This window comes from Pinus tabuliformis, chromosome 6 (genome assembly GCF_031772625.1).
Source record: "Pinus tabuliformis cultivar Carrire ecotype Pingquan chromosome 6, CPIR1, whole genome shotgun sequence".
NCBI classification, from domain to species: Eukaryota; Viridiplantae; Streptophyta; class Pinopsida; order Pinales; family Pinaceae; genus Pinus; species Pinus tabuliformis.
The window spans coordinates 55,205,329-55,229,429 of record NC_142292.1 but is presented as its reverse complement, the minus strand read 5'-3'; the positions used below and the strand labels follow the sequence as shown (position 1 = coordinate 55,229,429).

The window sequence follows — 24,101 nt, the reverse complement described above, 5'->3', positions numbered from 1 at the left end:
CTTCAATTATTAGGTCAAAGATCCAAGTACATCAATTACAATAGTGATCCACTAGCTCCAGTAGTGGAACATTGATGCAGGAGCATAGACTCGGGAAAATACTTTGTATTTTATTTAAATCTAGGGGTTTATGTTTTTGAGAAATTATTAATTTTATGTAAATATTTATGAGATTTTGCGAGGATTGTAATGTTTCCAAATAATTGTAAAACATGAAAGGAATTAGCCTTGAAATAATTAAGAATTAATGATTGAGCCTAAGTTAGATTTAGTTTCAAGATTTTAGGGATAAAATCTAGATTGCAGGGGTGTTGAGATATTTGAGGACTTTGTTAAGTGATTAAAGGGATTTGAACCTAAATTGGTTCAATTCAATTTGTATAAATATATGAGCCTCAAAGGCAAAGTAGGGTAGATAGGATAGAATAGAGAGGAGAAAGTGAATCTTGGACAGCCAAAGCTTGAAAGCCTCTGGGCAATTGTAAGGGCCAATTTATTGGAAATCAGGCCACGGAAGGAAGTTGTATTGTAAGTGTTTAGTGTGTTAATACAGCAGTTGTTTTTTTACTGAATGTCAATTATTGAGTTGCGTAAGATTGAATTTGTGTGAAAGGAAATTCGTTCTTCTTTGAAATCTGGGGTTATTATGTGCAAAGGAATGGTGTTTAGCTTATGAAAGAAATTCAATTTCTGCAGAGGTTCATTATGTGAGACTGCACCTTAATTTAAATCATGGAATTGGTAAATCGATCACCATGGATCGATTTCAAGAAGAAAAACTTCCTGTATCAGTAGATTGTTAGTTACTGTTTGAAAGAGGGCGTTATTGTATATGATTGCCAAGAGTTCTGTCTGGAATGTTTTTGTTTTACCGTCTCTGAAAATGCAGTACGTTGTCATTGAAAGGAATGATCTTCACTGATTTGAAATGAACGCATGGAGCGTTAATGAAATGCTGGTTACTTTAATTAAAACATAATTTAATTGCAAACTGGAGTGGCTTGGAGCGTGTTAATACCATACAAATTGCGTATTGGTAAATCGATGGGGCTTTGAAATAGGTGCAGGCTTAATTTCATTCCATTAGCAACACAATCCAGTTTGAATTCATTTGCTGTAGAAGTTTTATGTTGAGTCGAATAGTTTTATGTGGAATCGATTGGTGAATCGAATGCATGGAGTTTGCAGCTTGTTGGAAGTTTTAAACAAGGCGTAGAATTCATTGTTGTTTGGAGCAGATAAAACAATGGAACGTTTTATACAGCAGTGGAATGGATTCACACGGTGATATGGAGTGAAAACTGAATATGTTGATCACCTTATGGTAAATGCGTTTCTGGTGTGTCAAATCATGGAGGATTGCAGAAATAGCCAGCGTTTGGTATCCAAGACTGCGTTTTATATGATTTGAATGTTTATTAAGTTTGCGGGTGAAAATTGATTGGTGGGAGAATCGTGAGCGGTAAGGTGAGTTCACAATAATTTTGATCAGATGTTGAAATAGAGAATCGAGTTAAGCTGTGGTTTTAATGAGCAGTGTTTTGAAAACAAATAGAACACACAGTAATAGGAAGCGTAGAGCTTCATAAGGGCGCAGAGCATTTTTATTGGAATCTGTTCAGAATTTAATTCAATTTGCATTCTATGAATGCTGGAATATGGAGCGATAGAGTTCCATACATTGGGATTCAATACATTGTTAATATGGATGCTGGAATGATAGAGTTCCATACAATTTGGAGCGAATGATATTGTGCAGACACAGGTATCTCGCCAACGATGAGGAGAGTGGTAAGAAAATAGACCAGACATTTTGTTCATGTTGAAAGCATTGATTGAATGGAGTTCTATCATTGACTTGTTGAAGATTTAATTAGTAATGCAGGGTTAAAGGTAAGGCGCATTTCTGTAATTAAATCCAGTCATATCTGAATGTTGAAGGAAATGATGAATGAAGTTACTTAAATTGAGTCTGAAATGAAGTTTGGGGTTGAGTAAATGAAAATGATTTGAAGCATGAGTGTTTTCTAACACATAGTATTTTGTGAACAAGATATTGAAAAGCTTCCGCAAATTTAAGTGTCAATTTGCCGTGTATTGAAGTTGGGAAATTGTTTGAGGAGCATGTTTTATATGCACGGGAATCAGAGTAAATAGATTCTGGGTATTGCAGGTCTAGGCCTGCGTCATTTTGGTATCAGAGCTGGAATAGCTCTGTTTGAAGATTCAAGTTTTTAAGTTAAGTTAATTGCATGTGATGAATGAATGTTAGATTTTGGAACTAATGAATATTGCAGCACAGAGATGCAGTGCAATTGAGGAAGTGAAGCAATATCAACAGGATCTTGAAAGGTGAGCTGACAGGTATTGTTTATCTCTGGTTTAAAGGTTATGCTTGGATAATTTGATTTAGAGGCATAGTGAAGAGATCTTAGCGGGAAGAAGTAGATCACAGCTAGAGTGCAGTGATGAAGGAGTCCAGCAAGGGATTCTAGGTGAATGTGTCAGAACCTAAAGATTCAACAGAGGGTGAATGAAAAGGACAAGTGTGTTCTTGGAAGTTGCAGATGAGAGAAGCCTGAAGGAGCAGTGGAGAAATGCTCGAAAGGTTCCAGCAGAGGACTGGTGATTACCAAAAAACCAGATCCGGAGGGAAGGATTGGTGAGGTAAGTGGCAGCAAGAGAGTTTGTTGTTGTAGAGGCTTGATGCAACTCATGGGTGAGAAACTCATGGCGAAGGAGATGACTACTGAAAGTCATAAAGGAGAAAGCAGAGGTTCAGAAAGAGGCCACAGTAGAAAAGAGAAGAAATATGCCAAGGCGAATGGCATAAGACAGCGGTTGACTCAGGAAGAGTATGAGAAAGAGAAAGCTGAGATAGCAGTTCATCTTGAGCTATTGATGGAGTTGTTACGGGAAAATGTGAAAGACCAGAGACATGGTTTGCTGATGAGGAAGAGAGTGAAGTGGTAGAGGCTACAGCAGAAAAGAGATCGACAGATAAACATGCAGTTAACAGAAGAGCTGAGGAAGCTCGAGCAGATGATGGATGTACAGTGGAGACGGGAAGAACTCAGAGCAGCTGGGTTGGAAAAGGAGGTTTCCATTGGTGAAACAGAGGAGAAGATCATTGATGATTTCTTGAGTTATTGGGTAAATCCAGATCAGCTGGATAATGTAAAACCGTGTATATTTGTAGCTGACAATTGTGATGTGATTACAGGTTTTACTGATGAGGATGCGCAATCTTGTAAAGCTGTTACAACACAGGAGAAGGTTCTTGTGAATAAAGAAGAGAATTAGCTGGAAGAGCTGGTATATAAACCAACAGTTGAGACTGTTGAACTTCGTATTTTCCAAACTGAAAGTTTGCGTATGAATGCAGGGACTGTAAGTGATGATGATATGCTTCAGCAATGCCACAGAGAAATTGCATTATTGGAATATTTGTTGGAGAATTCGGAGTATGACAAAGAGATTGCAGTAGAAGAAAGAGTTCAGTATAGTGAACGAGAACAGAAAGACATCATGGAAACAGATGGTGTGAGAGGAAGACTAGTTGATAGTCTTGAGAATTCTTTGGGAAGAGAGAATCAGCATACTGATGTGCTGATTGAGAGGGAGAATTCAGAACAACATATTGAGGTGCTGGCAGAGGGAAGTAAGGCACTGATGCCTTATGATTTTTGTTTTAACAAGTGTTTTGTGAATGCAGGTATTATCGCAAGTGTTGAACGACATTTGACTCATTTGAGCAGTCAAATGAAGGGGAAAGACGAGAATTCTGTGGAAATTTCTAATCCATGGGATAAGGACGTTATGTTGCTGGAAAGGATGCTGAATGATCAGAATTCAGTGCAGAAAGAATCTCAAATTCAGAATTGGGAGTTGCAGATGCATAGAGATGAAGATAGCAGAAAGGAGTACACAATGTACCAGTCCAGTAAGTTGCTGATAGGAGAAGGCAAGGAAGAAGTTTTTCGTTGTAGAAGACAAGAGGGCATGGATGATTGGGTGGCAATAAGAAATGAGAAGGTAAGAACGAAAACAAGCATAGGAATAAGAACTGAGCAAGCCGTCTTAGCTCAGCAGGCAGCAAAAAATCAGCAGTTTGAAGATTTATTGGACAAAGAAATTGAATTAATCAGACGCATCATGTTGAAAGTGTCTCAGAGGAAGACATCAGCAAGAAAGAGAAGAAGTAGCAGCAGCAAAATGAAGACAGAGACAGATTGTGAAAATGCAGCGAGTGGAGCAAGACAGCATAAGATATGGAGACCTGGAGAAAAGCAGCATACGACAGCAGAAATTGATGATAACTTGCAAAACAAAATGTGGGATCCAGGCGGACAAAGATTTAAAACGCATGATCTGGAGATCATGATCATTTTCTACCTTGGGAGTCTGATGCAGGAGCATAGACTCGGGAAAATACTTTGTATTTTATTTAAATCTAGGGGTTTCATGTTTTTGAGAAATTATTAATTTTATGTAAATATTTATGAGATTTTGAGAGGATTGTAATGTTTCCAAATAATTGGAAAACGTGAGAGGAATTAGCCTTGAAATAATTAAGAATTAATGATTGAGCCTAAGTTAGATTTAGTTTCAAGATTTTAGGGATAAAATCTAGATTGTAGGGGTGTTGAGATATTTGAGGACTTTGTTGAGTGATTAAAGGGATTTGAACCTAAATTGGTTCAATTCAATTTGTATAAATATATGAGCCTCAAAGGCAAAGTAGGGTAGATAGGATAGAATAGAGAGGAGAAAGTGAATCTTGGACAGCCAAAGCTTGAAAGCCTCTGGGCAATTGTAAGGGCCAATTTATTGGAAATCAGGCCACGGAAGGAAGTTGTATTGTAAGTGTTTAGTGTGTTAATACAGCAGTTGTTTTTTTACTGAATGTCAATTATTGAGTTTGCGTAAGATTGAATTTGTGTGTGTTCAATGAATGAAAGGGAATTCGTTCCTCTTTGAAATCTGGGGTTATTATGTGCAAAGGAATGGTGTTTAGCTTATGAAAGAAATTCAATTTCTGCAGAGGTTCATTATGTGAGACTGCACCTTAATTGAAATCATGGAATTGGTAAATCGATCACCATGGATCGATTTCAAGAAGAAAAACTTCCTGTATCAGTAGATTGTTAGTTACTGTTTGAAAGAGGGCGTTATTGTATATGATTGCCAAGAGTTCTGTCTGGAATGTTTTTGTTTTACCGTCTCTGAAAATGCAGTACGCTGTCATTGAAAGGAATGATCTTCACTGATTTGAAATGAACGCATGGAGCGTTAATGAAACGCTAGTTACTTTAATTAAAACATAATTTAATTGCAAACTGGAGTGGCTTGGAGCGTGTTAATACCATACAGATTGCGTATTGGTAAATCGATGGGCTTTGAAATAGGTGCAGGCTTAATTTCATTCCATTAGCAACACAATCCAGTTTGAATTCATTTGTTGTAGAAGTTTTATGTTGAGTCAAATAGTTTTATGTGGAATCGATTGGTGAATCGAATGCATGGAGTTTGCAGCTTGTTGGAAGTTTTAAACAAAGCGCAAAAAGGCGTAGAATTCAATCTTGTTTGGAGAAGATAAAACAATGGAACGTTTTATACAGCAGTGGAATGGATTCACACGGTGATATGGAGTGAAAACTGAATACGTTGATCACCTTATGGTAAATGCGTTTCTGGTGTGTCAAATCATGGAGGATTGCAGAAATAGCCAGCATTTGGTATCCAAGACTGCGTTTTATATGATTTGAATGTTTATTAAGTTTGCAGGTGAAAATCGATTGGTGGGAGAATCGTGAGCGGTAAGGTGAGTTCACAATAATTTTGATCAGATGTTGAAATAGAGAATTGAGTTAAGCTGTGGTTTTAATGAGCAGTGTTTTGAAAACAAATAGAACACACAGTAATAGGAAGCGTAGAGCTTCATAAGGGCGCAGAGCATTTTTATTGGAATCTGTTCAGAATTTAATTGAATTTGCGTTCTATGAATGCTGGAATATGGAGCGATAGAGTTCCATACATTGGGATTCAATACATTGTTAATATGGATGCTGGAATGATAGAGTTCCATACAATTTGGAGCGAATGATATTGTGCAGACACAGGTATCTGACCAACGATGAGGAGAGTGGTAAGAAAATAGACCAGACATTTTGTTCATGTTGAAAGCATTGATTGAATGGAGTTCTATCATTGAATTGTTGAAGATTTAATTAGTAATGCAGGGTTAAAGGTAAGGCGCATTTCTGTAATTAAATCCAGTCATATCTGAATGTTGAAGGAAATGATGAATGAAGTTACTTAAATTGAGTCCGAAATGAAGTTTGGGGTTGAGTAAATGAAAATGATTTGAAGCATGAGTGTTTTCTAACACATAGCATTTTGTGAACAAGATATTGAAAAGCTTCCGCAAATTTAAGTGTCAATTTGCCGTGTATTGAAGTTGGGAAATTGTTTGAGGAGCATGTTTTATATGCACGGGAATCAGAGTAAATAGATTATGGGTATTGCAGGTCTAGGCCTGCATCAAACATTGAGTCACCTCTTGCTTCTCTAAAGAATAGTTTTCTCTCCCATGCCAAGTAGAGAAGCCAATACTAGCTCTCCAAAGCCTAAGCCTCCCAAAGCCCTTTGCTTGAATTATGAGGTTGCTTTTATAACAAGAGGAATGACTTTTCATATCCCCATGACTCTTGGACTACCCTCATGACTCTTAGACTTCTAGTGTGACCTTCGAACTTCTATACAACCATTGGACTTCTAAATGACTTTTAGTCTTCTATTTGACTCATTTGTCCTCATGTGACTTTTCCTATTCCACATATGACTCTTAGTCTTCCACACATTACATTTTGTCCTCTTCCTTTAGAATACATCATTACATTCCACATGATGATGTGGCAAGGCACATGGACACATATGACATAGTGTTGACATTTGTACAAGTTACAACTTGACAATGATGACATGGACTTCATGATGATGTGACAATGCCAAGTTGCTCTCTTTACGGCTATGTCTTTGACTTCTTCATGATAGATCTAATCAGTACTTCATCTTCATGAAAGATCTACTTTGCTCTTTATCTTCATCCTCCAGAGCGTCTTGGATCAACATCGGGACCTTCTGTGTGATCATGCAATGTCTTCAGTCTGTCATGGTCCAAAATATGCTTCATGTCTTCATGATGGTTCTTCTTTGTGTTTCTTCTCTGTAGGTACTTCTTTACTTCTTCTCCTTGAGATCTTCCTTGAGCCTCTCTTTGTTATGTTGATAAGGTACTCTTGCCAATGAAGATCACTCATGACAAAGAAAAATCAGTCTTGAAAACATCTATTCTATCTTTACCCAACTCATGGAAGAAGTTGCTTGTGATAAACCTGTGTGAGTGTTGAAAGAGGAAGGTGTAGTTGAACTCAACAATGGCTTAGGACAACACCATTGTTCACTAAAATTGCACTATGCTCAAAGGAGTAGGAGATAGTGAAAGCGGAGTTGAGTCGAACAGTGAGCAAGAGATGACCACATTGTTTCCCAAAAGTGCGCCATGTGCTCAAGGAGAGAGAGAGAGGGTGCTTGGGCGCAGAGCGTAGTCACAAGAGACAAGGAGGAACCACTGTTGCTTGAGAGAGGGTCAATGAGAGTGCAAGGCACAGAGACAGTGGACAAGGATGCCTCACTATTGCTTGAGAGTGTGCTATGCACTTTTGAAGAGACAGAGAGGGCTTGTTTTCACGAAGTGCACCGTAAAATGCCTTGTTTTCTCGAAGTGCGCTCTAAAAGGCTTTGTTTTCCAGAAGTGTACTTTGAGGGTCCTTGTTCTTCCGAAGTGTGGCCTGTTTTCCCGAAGTGTGTTGAAAGGGTCCTTGTTCTTCCGAAGTGTGCCTTGTTTTCCCAAAATGCGCTCAAAGGGTCCTTGTTCTTTAGAAGTGTGCTTTTGAAGGGACAGATTTCTGTTGTGCACGGTTTTCTCTAACAATGGTTGATTGTTCAATAAAAATGCACTTCATGCCCAAGAGGGCTCACTCGAAGAGAAGAAGTCACTTAAATAATTAAATTATTTATCCTTAGAAAATAACCCAATAGTCCACAATAATTATTGTACTTTTCCTAAGTTAAACTTCGAAAAGAAGACAAATCACTAGAAGAGGCAAATAATGTCTTCCACATGCTAAGACACCAAGCAAATGTAGAAGACCTTTCAATGCTACTCAAATGAACACGACATCATATCAAGTGTTGATCATTAGGGCTACTAGTTGGCTAGCTATCCAAGCAGGAAAAAAATTTCTCATATGGGTTCCCCACTTTTTAGTAGATAACAAGCATATCCAAGGCATGTATGTTGTGATGCCATGGACAAAGGTTCAAAACCTATTGTGAAATCAATGATTGATTCCAAGATTGCAACTTATGAGAGTATCAAGGAGTATTAGGACAAGGCTATTAAATTTTTCTCAAAAAAGAGGATTGACCTTGATGAGATTCTTGCTTCAATTGCCAGAGGATTTTCTCAAAAAGAGGGAGTTGACCTTGTTAAGGGTTTTACTTCAATCACTAAAAGTTTTGACGTGCATAGGCAAGATACCCATTTTTACATTTTGTTGGAGACCTTGTGTGGATTGTGGTTTGCACCATGAGACCGATATTTCAAGTTGATGTTTGTAGCTCCGACAATTGCTTCTACATAGGCCCAAGTGTTGAGGCGTGCAAAAGTTGCCTAATAGATGACTCTTAATCTTAATTGTTTTAGTGATTAAAGTAATTTACTTTTATAAGATAAAGTGAGTTAATCTAATGAAATGCAAAGATTATTTGCATTAGTGAATTAGATGAATTTCAACCATTGATCTCAGGTGATGTTGAAACATAATTTCAAACATCAAACATTTTGGATACTAGGGCTGTGGACTCTATCCATAACTCAAACTTATAAAAAGGAAGGTTATGCTAAGGAAGAAGACACACCAGACATTCGAGAACACGACACAATGAGAGTGATATCTCAATGATTGGGTGGAAAAGAACTTCCATTCAAATGTGCTAGGTTCAGGGAAGGTGTAAGGTGTCGCAAGGGAGATCGAGATTAGCGAGCTAGAATTGGAGAGGGCTTGAACAGTTGGATCAGTTCCATGTTCTTGTCATATGTGTTTCCCTCAATGGGTCATTTTCCCAGGAAGGGAGCCCTTGTAAGTTCTAAAGTTATTTGAATGAAGGACTAATTTGCATGTGATTGTGAGATTGATACAATTTAATTTGCTTTTGTTAATTGTTTTTTATGTTAAAATCCTAGCCATGTTTTTTATTCAATAGATCTTATCTGCTAGGAAGAATTAACCAAGTGCCAAGTTTAGGAAATTAACATTTCAAGATGGATGAATCTTGCACATATTTTTATATTTTGTTTATTCTATTTGTCTTGGTTTTGTGTATAGATGAGATTATCTTTATAGTTCTTCTTAACAACATATGATGTGGCTTGAATCCAAATTCAATTGTTTGGTATGGCCAGGCAGTTCTAGTCCAAATATAAACAGTTAACAACTAGATAACTATTCATTGAATCACGGTAAATAAACTGACCTAGTGGAAAGCGATAAGAAGTTCGAAGAAAGGAAGGCAGAGAGCAAATACGACGGCGATGGAGAGGGTTTATGCAGGTATCTCTCATGCGATTTTCCAATCCAGCAACCAGGGAAACATCAGCGACCACAACTCTGGATCCGTCTGCCTACACGCAATTGTCTTTGTGGTTTCAGATAGACAGCCCCCGCGTGTTTTTTTCCATGAACCAGAGCACGAGATCACTGCATCTGCATGGTCATTGTTTGGATCTGGGTTGATCCTTCCCTCTACGAAATGCAGTATTATCTTTAGATCCATCAAAGATCTAACAGATCGGGTCATCCAAAAGACCGATTGGCCAACACCACGACCAGATCTGGATGACTGTACATGCCACCACTTCGTTCTACTCTGGATCACAGTCCCAAATCGCAGAGAAGGGTATACATGGGCAGCGCTGACAAGAGCCTGGAAATCCCAAATCCATTCGTCGACCCTATCAGATGAAACACAAACAACCTCATTCCAACTGAGCCGAGGGTTTGCAAATAAGGCCCTTCCATTGGAAAATTGCATATTTAGTCCTCCAAGGAATATCGAGCTTGATCTACCATTTACTTTCAAAGATATTGGCTCCTCAGTGGAGGTTTGGCACCTGCACTGGACAGATCTGGAGCGTGACCCAAGGAAAAGATTCCATGGCCCAAATCTGGTGATTCAAGTAATAGATCGGGTACCGTTTTGGCCAAATTTATCAGATCTAGAACCTTTGCAGCAGATCGACCCCTCTCTCGGACAGATCCACTCACCACAAACCCGGATCTGATTCAAATCTTTATCAGGACGTTGCAAGGAAGGATTGTCTGCAAGCGGATCTGGAAGGGGAGGCGGATCCAAGAATTAAAGTGCGAAATCCAAACACATCTAGGCATATCAGCACACATGCAAAGCTTGATTTATTCAGGACAAATTTTACAGGATAATTGCACACTACAGGATTATGGCATTGCCTCAGATTCGACCATCATCCTCAATTTGAGATTGCGAGGTGGATGCTCTGGAACCAACTCAAAGGGCACAAGCTCTTTTAAAGACACAGTCAAAGGGAAGGATGAAGCCCAAACCAAACCAACACCACCTCCAGAGCTACCTGGGCCCTATATCATGGAGAAAAGATCCCAGATACCAGCCTTAACAGTCTCTTTGCCTGAGGTAAATGAGCTTTATTCATATTTCCATACTAAAGCAGTCATATGTAGATTTAATGGATTTTGGCCCAAATCAGACGCACTACACCAATGGATATTTTCTACATGGACACCGAATTGTCAAATTCATTTATGCTCCAAAGGATTTTTTATCGTCAAATTCAGCATAGTTAAAGATAAGGAATATGCCCTCAATGAGGGACCATGGTTCTGGGGCAATGCAAGACTCTTCATGATCCCTTGGTTCCCAAGTTTTGATGCCACCACTATGGTGGTATCTAAAATACCTGTATGGGTCAAGATACACAATCTTCCACTACACTTCTGGCATCATAAAGTATTAGAAGGAATAGGGAACTCCCTGGGTAAATTTCTCAAGATTGATGATGATAGACTTACAAGAGGCATATTTACTTTCGCTAGAATATGTGTCGAAGTAGATCTTAGCCAAGGATTACCGGATCGCATTATACTGATCCACAATAATATACAGTGGACTCAACCATTAGATTACGAAAATACAGCTTTCCGATGTCGTGGATGTCTACAAATAGGTCACCTTCACAGTGCCTGCCCATAGGCTAAAAAAGACCCCAAAAGAAATAAGAAACAATACCAAAAGCCAAAAGGTTGGCAATGCACTTGAGCCTCTGGAAGAAGCAGTAGAAGAAGAAGAGACAACAGAAAATATTGCAGACAATAATGTACAAAACTTTCAGAACAGCTCACAAAAGGTCGAGATAGAACACAGCTCTGCATGCATTTCGAGGCCCAACAACCCTCCACAACAGCAGGAGCCGTACACATCAGGAAAGGAAGTAAGTGGCAGCAAACGAATTCATGGATCAGAGGGATTTGATTCTGATAAAGAATATCCAACAAATTCAAAAGAGAATCAAATGTCCATTGTAATATCCACTCCCAACATTGGTGGTTGGCGAAAAGTGGAAAAGAAGAAAGGTAGAAAAGAATAGATAGGTTTATTTTTGGATTCTGAGAAATCAGGATCAGATAATATGCATATGTTTTTAGCATCTACAACAGTAATTCCTATGGGGAAAAACATATGATGTGGCTTGAGAAGATTATGGCCCATATAGTCAAAAGAAAATCACATGGATTCAAAGAGTATTGCTTTGAGCGCTCTCCTGATCCGTAAACTGCCATGTATATTCCATTGGACAGTTCGTCACAACAAATCTGATAAATTATACTTAAAAATCCAAAATCCACATTATGAGGGTTTATTTCTCTTTAGATTTTGGGATCTATAAATGATTGTTTCTTGCATATGCATGCAAATTATAATTATGCATAAAATAGAGAACAGCGAAATAAAAACTCACAAACAATGATTGACACAAGATATGACCTAGAAAACCCTTTCAAGAGAAAACCCAACTGGAAGGTGAGGTATGTTCTCTTTCTCTAAATAGAAAAGGGCTACGAATACAAAGAAGCAAGGTTTGTGGCATGTGGGCTACTACAATGCACAAATCCTATATGTGTGCTCTCTCCCTATCCCTCTTGGCCACTCTACTCATCTACAAAACAAATGCACTTGAAAATACTGGAATCCCTTTTCCATGTTCTTCTAGAGTCTTCTTCATCATGATCCGATGGCTAGCCCCTTTTTCTTTGAGTAATGGGGGCTAATGTGACACCTCAAATTATGGTGGTTGAGACGGGAAGGTCAACTTCTAAGTGGCATAACTTTTTCATACGGACTTCAATTGAGGTAATTCTTATGTCCTTGGAAATGTCTTTGGGTGTAGAATAGGAGAAAAAGGTATTGCACTAAAACGTCAAATTTTTACCCCCCCAAAAAACACAGTTTGATGCCTCAAAATGCTCCCGGAAGGTTTTAGATCCCAAATTTCCAAACTAGGTCGCACAGGTAAAAATGATCTGGTGAGTTGATTCCTCCATTTTTTTCCATTATAAAGCATCGAGATGGATGATAAACAATATAATAATGATACAATCCAGATCATCTCAGGTAGAGGCTGCTTATGGACACAGTTATTTATGTGGCAATTCACATCTTCTACATGGATGCATGTTGAGGAGGATGGGTGCTTGGAATAGGAGGTTGAGCTATCTTCTAGATGAGTGCCAAGCATGACGACGAAGGGAAATCCACCCTAGGAACATTAGGCCATATGGCACATGGGTGGAAGTAAAGCACTTGGCTTCAAGGAGTATTGCTTCAAGGGCTCTCTAATAGAGGTTGTTTGTAGGCACAGTTACAAACATGTGAAGGAGGAGGGTTTAATAGTTACATTGATGTTTAATGAATAGTTACATAGATGTTTGATGCACCCGTCTGTTGGGACAGCCAGGCTGAAATGTTATTTGTTTTAGCATGCTTGTATGAAGTTAAGAAACAGATTTAGGGCTGTTGCAAATCTGCTCTTATAGATGTGATTTCAGATTTTTGTGTTGGTTAAGATCGTCCCCTAACAACTGTGTTATTTAATTCTCCAAGCATATTTTCATGTCTTTCTTATGCTTATGTATTTGTTGTTGTAATAAATATTTCAGATTCAACCATAAGGTTGAAATTTCTATGAAGTAAATCCAGGGAATTTCAGGTAAATTAGGTGAAATTTCTGAACTTGTTCTAAAGATGGGATTTCCGAAATTTCCATAAATTGTTCCACCTTTGACTTTGATATCCCCAAATCGAGCTCAACAGCAGATATTGGTGTTATGGCAGTTAAGCTCAAAGTTGTCCTCCCTCAATGGTCTTAAAGTCATTCAAGATTCACCTTTGGTAGGCAGTTACATCCCACAGTGCCGGTTAGTATGTGGACTTTGTGGTCCCACATTTTATGGGTTTGGGACCAGTTAATCTAAACCCTACTATATATTTCAGATATCACCCCATTGGCAATGATTATGAGTACTAAAGCTATTCACTAAGTTATTTGGGTATCAAGTATACCTGTCATATATTTGTATTCACAGGTTGTTCATGTGCTTTTTGGTGAGGACACTACTTATGGAAATTTATCTCTAATTTCAACATTTTAATCATTACTGGACATCAATATAATTTCATTTCATTTATGAATATTTTTCTAATTGTGTGTGTGCAATTATCCATCTAACCTGCAACTAGTTCATAATGAATTATTCCTAAAATCACTAGTAAGCATTTGTTTCCACTTGCCTAAGTTGGTTGTCTCTGGGGCAGAAGTAATTGCAGAGAATGTGCACATACTTTGTGTTGACAAAATATTTATATGCATGAAGAGATGATAATCTAGTGCATAAATACCATGCTACATTCAAACTTGTGTCCAAGTATCTGGAGTCAAATAGATACTAAATATGCATGTAACAAAAATCAATTTACACGATTCTCTCATAATAAGGTACCAAGACAGTTCCAGGAAAGTATAAAACTAGCTCAATTAATGAGTTATGCCAGAATTACTATTGTTAACAATCATCATACAAGCAGCTGGCTCCAGTAAACAACACAACTATTTCTATAGCAGCAGATTAGATTATCTGTTTTTGGGGGAAACAACAATGAAAGGATAAAAGAAGAGAAGAGATGCTGAGACCATCAATAAGTTCCTACTATGTTATTAACTTATTATGATCCATTCGATTCCAAATGCTGGTAAAATAGGAACATGTAAACATTAAACAGAAAGAGAATATTGCACCACAATGGTCACAAACTAATACTCACTGCTTCACATAGTTTACAAGCAATGCAACGTTCCTCCCCAGTTGGATAACGACGAAGAGCATGCTCACCACGAAAACGAGGACTCAGAGGACCTTTTTCAAAAGGATAGTTTATCTGACAAAGAAAATAATGTTCAAATATGGTATCTTGTCATGATAGAAGACTTAATCCATATTCACACAAATTTCACGAAGCAATATTCATTCTCCTCTCAAATCAAGATAGTACAGTAATTGACTAACTGAGCTTGAACAAACCAAACTAAAAAAGAATAAATTAAAATGGAAAAAGAGGAACCAATACTAACTGTCACTTTCTTCTCAAAGAAATACTTGAGGCCTAGCATCATGCCTCGGATCATTTCAGTTAGGAAGAGAGTATTCATGCTTTTGTCAAGAACTGTGAACAGAGAAATGTGTCACAAGTAAACCATGACAAAAATTAGTCAATCAGTCATGCTTCCAGGCATGAAGAACTGAACATTTTAATACAAGATTTTGTGCATTCTATAATTTTCAAGGAATACGTTTGCAGAAACAGAATACACCTGTGCTCCAGTCTTTTGCCATGTCATTTGCAAGCTTATCTGATTCTCTTGTATCACCTGTCAGTGTGCAAAAGGAAAAGGAACTCATTAGAGATCTCAGAAATAGCAAGCCACCTAAGCAGTGTTGTGTAAAACAAGGAATCCAAGTAATAAAAAGCCATTTCATATACTAACACCAAGTGTTAGAGATCCAAGTCAACAACGCTTATAGACACTAGGAGAATCTGGTAAATAAATTGGTTAAATTGTCCATTGCAAACAAGGCCATCATTCCCGGGTAAGTTTTATAGTGTGTTGGGCCGTCTACCAGGGTTCCATCCTGACAGTCTGGCCCACCTAAATGGAAAATTATTAAAAATGGGATGACAGAGAGCAAGTCCCAGGGGATGTTCCTGGCATCTTAGCCAATGAAAGTCTGTATAATGCAGTGCAGCTCTTTGGGCATATTGCCGGAAGCACTTTCAAAATAGAAGGTTAAGTATGCATGGAAATGAAATTTTAATTGCATCAATAGTAGAAACAGAAGGTACATTTACAGATATACTTCAGCAAAAATGACATGGGAAGCTTGAGCATTAAGAGGGGAGGAGGATTACAGGTCGAATGGAACCAAGATTAAATCTAGATTTAACTGGGTCAGATATGGTTAGAACTTAGGCATCCAACATTAAAGGAAAACAAATAATCAGGAATAATTGTGGTTCTTAAGCATTCTCAAGGACACCTGATGGAAGATGAGCAGGCAGATACAAGACCTTTCCAGCAGTACTTCCACGAAATCTTCATCTCCAAAGATTGTCAAGATAATACGAGATTTACAAAGAAGCAATCATACAAGTTGAATCCCAAAATGATATCTAATATAATGCACTGCGTAAACCCCCATACTTAAATTCAAAAAGAGTGAAGGGATCTCTACTTGAATGGTTCATGAGGCACAATACTTGCTAAGGTTTTGCAAATGGGGTAGCAAGCTAAGTGGGCTTGATTGTGGGGAAAACTCCACAGTTAAGCGCGCTTGAGCCAGAGGAGATCTGGGATGGGTGACCTCCTGGGAAGTCCTGGTTACCGGGTGCAAGCCCCGGAAGTGATGATTGATGCTATGTGATTCATTTCACTAGTTTCAATCCCACTTCTTCACCCCTGTGAGCATCACCCGATGCAATGAGTGCTAAGTGAACTATTCAAAAATCATGAGAAATTAGTCAGTTACGACTACCTCTCATGGAAATGGTCATACGTGAATGACTTACTTAACGCAGTTGAATCCCAAAATGATATCTAAGAAGACAGTTCCTCAGTCTTCTGAAGAAGCTGTGTGTCTTGCACATAGAGAGAAGAATCATGCACAAGATTCTTCTAGAGGAAGAAGAGGTCGAAGAGGAAGAGGAAGAAGGAATTTTAGAGGTAGGGGGGAAACCAATGCCAAGGAGAAAGTTTGATCTTCATTGCATACGTTGCATTAGAGACAGACACGACGCATCCACATGTAAGTTGCCTTGGGACAGAATTGAGTAGGAAAGAAATGAAGCCAAAGGTAAAACCAATGGCAAAGGGAAAGGTAAAGCACCTAAATCCGCTCATTATGTTGTGGCACATTGCAATATTGGAGTAACTGGAGACTTGTTCAATGCTTCACTTGCTTCAGGGAAAGATGATTGGTTTCTTGATTCAGGAGCAACTTGCCACATGACTTTTAGGAGATATTTTTTTGAAGAATTCATTGACAATGTTGATGGAGCAGTATATTTTGCAGATAAGTCAAAACTCAAGCCATCAGGGCTTGGCACCATTAGGCTCAAATTGCCTAGTCTTCCAGACTTTCTTCTACATGATGTTCTATACCTCCCAAAGCTGAGGAGAAACTTGTTGTCTTTGGTCCACATCTGCCAACAAGGACACTCCATTCATATGTTTGATGGCAAGGGTGAGAACTGAAAAGCATCAGATCGTTCACTTGTCATGACGGGGATAGAAGAAGAAAGACTTTTGAAGCTGCAAGGTACCTCTGCTCGTGCAAAAAACTTTTCATACAGTTCCACTATGATGAAGGTACATTTCCATTAAGTCTTTTATGTCATGCTAGATTTGGACACTTGAATTATGACAGCCTTCGTATGTTGAAGAAAAGTGGTGTTACTGGTTTGCCTGCAATTCCTAGGAAACTTAAACAATGTGATGTTTGTATCTTAGGAAAGCACAGCAAATAGTGTTTTCATGATTCACATTCCATGGCACGTAGAAAACTAGAACTTATTCATTCAGACTTATGTGGCCCAATGCATGTTCCTTTTGCAAATGGAAATAAATATATGATGACATTTATTGATGACTACACAAAAATGTGTTGCATTTAATTATTGAAGAACAAATCTGATGCTTTTCAAACATTCAAGAACTTTCATGCGTGGATTGAAAATGATGCACAATCTCATATTGGCTCTATTCGCACTGACAATGGAAAACAATACACTTCAAATGAATTTGAAAACTATCTTCGCCAGCATGGGATCAAACATCAAACAATTGTGCCTTATAATCCCCAACAGAACGAAGTAGTTGGAAGAATGAACAAGACAATCTTAAATATGGTATGTTCCATGATGTTTTTCAAGAATGTTAAATTGATGTTTTGGGACGATGCAGTTCTATGTGTTGTGTATGTAAAGAATAGGTGTCCATCTAATGTTATTAGAAACAAGACTCCTTATGAAATATGGTATGGCCACATTCCTTCGATAAAGCATCTCAAGGTCTTTCATTCCACCTATTATGGCTTGATACCTGAGGAACAAAGAAATAAACTTGGTGTAAGGAGTCGTAACTGTATCTTCTTGGGGTATTCAAATACCTCCAAAGCATAACGTCTCTATGATGAAGTTAATAAGAAATTTGTAGTATCTAGAGATGTTATATTTCTTGAATCTTCCAAGGCTGACAATGTTGTTGAGCGGCAGCTTGATCGCTTGGATAGATTCGGACATACAAAGTCTTTTCAAGAATTTGATAATGAGATTCCACATCTTGAAGGGGGGATTCCTATACTGGATCAATCTGTGGAATCTTCTTCTGAAGCACTTTCTCCCCCGCATGAAGCTCCAGCCACTGATCCAGATGACACTTTGAGTGATGTGATTGACAGAATTGGGAGACTAAATCTTGATTCAGCCCCAACTCAGTCAACTGAGCAGCCTGGGCCATCTCAAAAAGGTCCTCCAAAATGGCTGACAAAGACACTTGAAAGTGTTCATCCTGATGAGATTGGAAAGACAAGAACAAGGAGCTCTACTAGACAGAATGGAGATGATGTAGACGATTTTGATTCACCTATTGATATGGATGTTTCTTATGATTGTGAATTGAATTTATCTTCAGATTTTGAACCAACTTCCTTCAAAGAATCTGCTTCTCATGATGAATGGAAAGAAGAGATGCAAAAACAGTATGATGCCTTGATAAAGAATGGCACTTGGAAGCTGGTTGATCCTCCATTGGGAACCAAACCAATAGGCTGCAAGTGAGTCTACAAGAACAGGTATAAAGTTGATGTCTCACTTGACAAGCACAAAGCCAAGCTTGTGGCAAAATGTTTTGCACAGAAGTAAGGGGTTGACTATGAGGAGACTTTTTCCCACACAGCAAAATGGGCTTCCATCCCGGACACTCTTTGCCTTGGCAGCGTAGAACGGTTGGAAAGTCCATCAAATGGATGTAAAAACTACTTTCTTGAATGGATATCTGAAAGAGAATGTTTTATGTCTCAGCTAGAAGGATTTGTTGTGAAAGGCCAAGAACACAAAGTATGCAAGCTTGTAAAATCCTTGTATGGTCTCAAGCAAACACCGCGAGCCTAATATGAGAAGTTAACTGTGCATCTTCTGAAACTCAACTTCAAACATTATGATCTTGATGATGCAAATTTGTTTGTCAAGAAAGTTGGCAAAACAGTTGTATATCTTGTGGTATATGTAGATGATCCTTTGATGACAAGGAACAATGAGAGCTACATTGCATCCATAAAAAAGTAATTGAGGAAAGGTTTTGAAATGACTGACTTGGGCTATGTTCACTACTATCTTGGTATTGAAGTAACTCAACATCCAAAGTTTATATTCCTCTCTCAGAAGAAGTACATTGGAGATTTGTTGAACAGGTTTGGCATGGCTAAGTGCAATCCTTTGACTACTCCAATGGAACAGAACTTAAAGCTCACATCCATTGAAGGAAAAGAATTTGAGGATGCAACAAAGTATAGATAGCTTGTAGGAAGTCTCAACTACCTGACTACTACCAGACCAGACATTTCATTTGTTATTGGAATCCTCTCCAGGTTTATGCAAAAGCCTTGTGAGGGACATTGGTCTGCTGCAAAAAGAGTTCTAAAGAACTTAAAGAGAACTCAAGACTTTGGACTCGAGTGTACACAGGTGGGCAACTTCAACTTGATTAGATACTCTGATTCAGACTTTGATGGAGATAAATAAACTGGGGTATCTACTTCAAGTTATGTTATCAATCTTGGATCAGAAGTTGTCTCCTGGAGGTCACGCAAACAATAAGTTCCAGCAAATTCCACAACTGAGGCAGAATATGTGGCAACAGCTGAAGCAACAAAGGAAGTTATGTGGCTTAGGAAAACTCTGGAAGATTTGCAGGAGAAACAAGTGCATTCAGATCCTCTCAAGATTGACAACACTCCTACAAGAAAAGTTGGCCAAGAACCCAAAGTTCCATGATCGAACGAAGCACATCAATACAAAATACCATCTGATTCGACATCATGTTCAGGCCAAGACAATCCCATCTACGCCATTGTTCCACAAGTGAGCAGATTGTAGACATCTTCACCAAAGCGCTTGGAAGAGAAAAATTCGAAAGATTTAGAATGATGTTTGGACTCACCAACATCCCTTCAGATTAAGGGGGAGGAATGCTGACATCTAATCATTGGGATTAGGTGAATCCATGTAAAATACTGTAAATAGAAAATAAGGAGAATTGGAATATGAAGAGACACTGGGAGATGAAGCCAAGAGTCTCTCCCTCCATGTATATAACTATGCTCAGCCTTAATGCAAAAACACAATTCATTTGAGGAGTTACCTCCAGGCCTGACAAGTTATCAAGGCCAAGCAATTCCATTTGTATTGCGCAATGATCTCATAATTTATTTTGTAGGCAAGATACTCCAAACAACATGAACTCGGTTTTTACCAGAAAAATCTGAACCCCAAGCAACTTTGATATTTTTTCCCTCATTTGGCAAGGGCCATAAGGTAAGATAAGATAGTTTTATTAATATCCAACAAACGACCACACAAGTAGGTCAATGCAACTAAAAAGTACATCAATACAAAATACCATCTGATTCGACATCATGTTCAGGCCAAGACAATCCCATCTATGCCATTGTTCCACAAGTGAGCAGATTGTAGACATCTTCACCAAAGCGCTTGGAAGAGAAAAATTCGAAAGATTTAGAATGATGTTTGGACTCACCAACATCCCTTCAGATTAAGGGGGAGGAATGTTGACATCTAATCATTGGGATTAGGTGAATCCATGTAAAATACTGTAAATAGAAAATAAGGAGAATTGGAATATGAAGAGACACTGGGGGATGAAGCCGAGAGTCTCTCCCTCCATGTATATAACTATGCCCAGCCTTAATGCAAAAACACAATTCATTTGAGGAGTTACCTCCAGGCCTGACAAGTTATCAAGGCCAAGCAATTCCATTTGTATTGCGCAATGATCTCATAATTTATTTTGTAGGCAAGATACTCCAAACAACATGAACTCGGTTTTTACCAGAAAAATCTGAACCCCAAGCAACTTTGATATTTTTTCCCTCATTTGGCAAGGGCCATAAGGTAAGATAAGATAGTTTTATTAATATCCAACAAACGACCACACAAGTAGGTCAATGCAACTAAAAAGTACATCTAGTATGTATACAATGTGGGAGTGTAATAGCAACTCCTACAATAATACTAAATGCAAAGGAAAGCAAAAGGAGTGTAGCATAATTAAGAGTTTAGCTAAGTGAATCCATAAGTTTTACCAAAAAGATACCATAGTAGTATAAGTGTCGTGATGCAATGGAAGGACCCAAGACTATAGAATTCCATGCTAAGCAAGAAAGAGAGAGAGAGAGAGATGATGTGTAGAATTTGTGTGCCATTATCATGAGATAGGTTATTTTCTTTTTGCTTACACTGAATGAGAGTTGAGTTAAGGGACATGTGGAGGATGTCTAAGCACACTGCATCATAAATACACCATTATTTCATAAAATCGAATTTCCTAGAGATAAAACAGCAGTTGCACATGTGGAAAATCGAATTAACTAGAGGAGCTCACGGACTGAAGGAATATTCGATGGAATATTTGGACTGAGGATTTCGTGGGGACTTCTCTCACTGTTAGCTCGAGTGCTTCTACACTTAGCACTTCACTTTGGAGGATTACGAGTTTCACTTTGGAGGACCACGAGTTTCTCTTGGAGGAGATCACGCAGTTCCTGGGATCTACACAGAGCTACCTAGGGATCATTTACAGATGTCGCATCACTTAGTTCGAGTTTGCATTGGTTGACTAGAGTTATCACGATACTTGGATTCACTCATAGATGAGTTTACTATGCCATATATGGAATTCGATTTCCCTTGAGGTGCGCATATGGAATTCGATTTTGCTTTGGTGTCTCTCTCCTCTCCACATCGAGCTTGGCTTATCTTTCCTTGGGATTTGCTCCAAGTTCAGTTCTCACATGCATTCTTCCTTGGGATTTGCTCCCGACTCTCTATATAATGAGGCTATCGGGTTTCATATTGTATCATGTTATGAGCTATTGGGCTTGAGGAGACTCTCTATCTATACTTGTATATTTTTAATATAATTAAAACTTTGGGGATACATGGCTTATGTTCTCTTGGCGCTATGAGGTGACTTCTTTTTATGCTATTGTTTTCATGTTCATTTCTTTTTGCATATTAAATGTGAATATTCGATTGCATTTTGTCATCTTATTTCAATTGGTGTGTGCAAGCTATCTTGCACACCCATTGATTTAGAGTAATATTCTAGGAATAGGCTTTCCAAATCATTTCGGAGGAATGTTTGGTTAACATGTTTATTATATTACTCTAATCCATGTATGAATTAATATCTCTTTCTAGTGTGTAAGAAAAAATTTCGTTTTGTGTGTAGGAATCCATTCGGAAGTGCGGTAAATCTTCACGAGATCAACCAACTCCTGGAGCCATAGTGATCAAAGACTTCGCCATCTTCCAGTCCAAAGCCTTCCATCCAACGAAGCAAGAGGGAGTTTCTTTACTCTATAATTACTTGATCATCATTTAAATACTTATTTGATTCTAGTTTTTCAAACTAATATTTGTTATTCAAGAAATATCATCAAAACTATGAAGTATGGAGGTTTACTCCCAAAATGAGCTAGTATTTTTGTACATTAAATTTTTATTCTAGTTTGTTTATTTTGATTTATTTTCAACTAATTCTTGGTTTTCATTTTGCAGCTCATACGCTTGAAGCATTGGAAAACAAAGAGTTTTGGAGAGAGACACTAAGAAACTACTTACTTGGTGCATGCAAAACCCCCTCACCTATTCAATGATTGGTTTTTCAATGGGAGTCGTGAGCATTTCAGGGGAAGCTACAAGTTCATTTAGGTCGTGGGCATTATTGAACTTTGCAACTATCTTTTGAATGGGTCTTTTGAGCCTTGTAGCTTGTTGTTGTATATTTTTTGAGAAAGAGTCTAACCTTGTTAAATTTCTGCACTTTGTAAAGATCTCACTAATATTGTGGGCAACCCTTTAGAGGCATTTTAACCCATCTCAAGCACTAATAAAATAAATTCTTTGTTTTGAGGGAGCTTGGGATTTTTCCCATGGCATCGAATTCTTATGGTTTGACTCATTTTTGCTTCTAGTTTTTCTTAACTTCAAAACACTTAATTTCATGCTTTAAAATTAACTTATTTCAACCCTCATGCAATTTTTCTTAATTTTAAGTTTTTCACAAGCACAAGTTTCAACTTGTAAATTTTGAGTAAATTTTATCTTATGTGCAAACATTTAACATTGTGGCGAGTTTTGACTATTCCTTCCAAGTACGTATTTCATTTTTTTGATTTCACACACTGGTAACTTTTGAAGCAATCCTATTGGAACAATCATAGCTTTAAAGCAATCTACTTCATTTGCTTATTTTCCATGCAAGCACATGAGTTCATTTAAATGCTAAATTCTCAAAGTTTTACAAGCTATCTCATTTTCCATTTATGAGGCATTTGCATGTAAGTATATTTTAATTTGGAAATTAACACAATCTGCACTCTCATCTAGACATTTTAGTATAGGAAGGCTTCCAAGCCTTACTAAAATTTTACCTCCAACATATGTTGGTTAAAGTAGACATCTTAGGGACCCTCTACTCCTCTATGGACTCTTCACTATGAGATCCATATCTTTGGGCAAGGACGAGGCTTGAGGATTGAAGAGTTCAATTACAAATCTTGTCGTAGAGGTAAACTAATAAAATTGACCAAGAACACCTTCCATCACTTTTACTTTACTTGTCTCTTTATGTTTTGAGTTGTTACATTGCAAAATTTATTTTCAAGAAACATTTCAAAGCAAGTATTGTGATTCTTCAAATTGGTAATAAGTGTTTTCATTTCATGTTCAAGTCTAATTCCATATTGACATCTTGATTTAACATTTAGCATCTTTTATTTTACTTTTTCAAAGTAAATTTTCTAATTGTTGAGTTTTTGCGAGATATGTTTTGATTCATAAATTGATTTTATATCTTACAAATATCTTGTGCTAACCTCTTTTGTTTGCATTTCAGGGTTACTTTGCTTTCATTATTGGAAGCATTTCCATCTTTACTTTGAGCAAATGTATTTTTTATTTTGTTGAGCAAACTCTTTATAAAGCATTGGTTTCATTGTTTTATCATGTTAATGATTTTTATTGCTCATATCATATTTTGTTCATAATTCTTACAAGTAATCCACTTTTACTTT

At 37.8% G+C, this 24,101-nt stretch overlaps 1 protein-coding gene across 1 annotated transcript in view; it reads right to left on the bottom strand.

Moving 5' to 3' along the window:
• LOC149257191 (uncharacterized) overlaps positions 1 to 24,101 on the bottom strand; it is a 154,850-nt gene that overhangs the window by 43,165 nt on the left and 87,584 nt on the right. The window contains exons 3-5 of the mRNA XM_089413704.1: positions 15,044 to 15,100; positions 14,804 to 14,895; positions 14,497 to 14,610 (exon numbers count right to left, since the gene is read on the bottom strand). Coding sequence (XP_089269830.1) covers positions 14,497 to 14,610; positions 14,804 to 14,895; positions 15,044 to 15,100 — 263 coding nt within the window. The remainder of the gene's footprint in view (positions 1 to 14,496; positions 14,611 to 14,803; positions 14,896 to 15,043; positions 15,101 to 24,101) is intronic.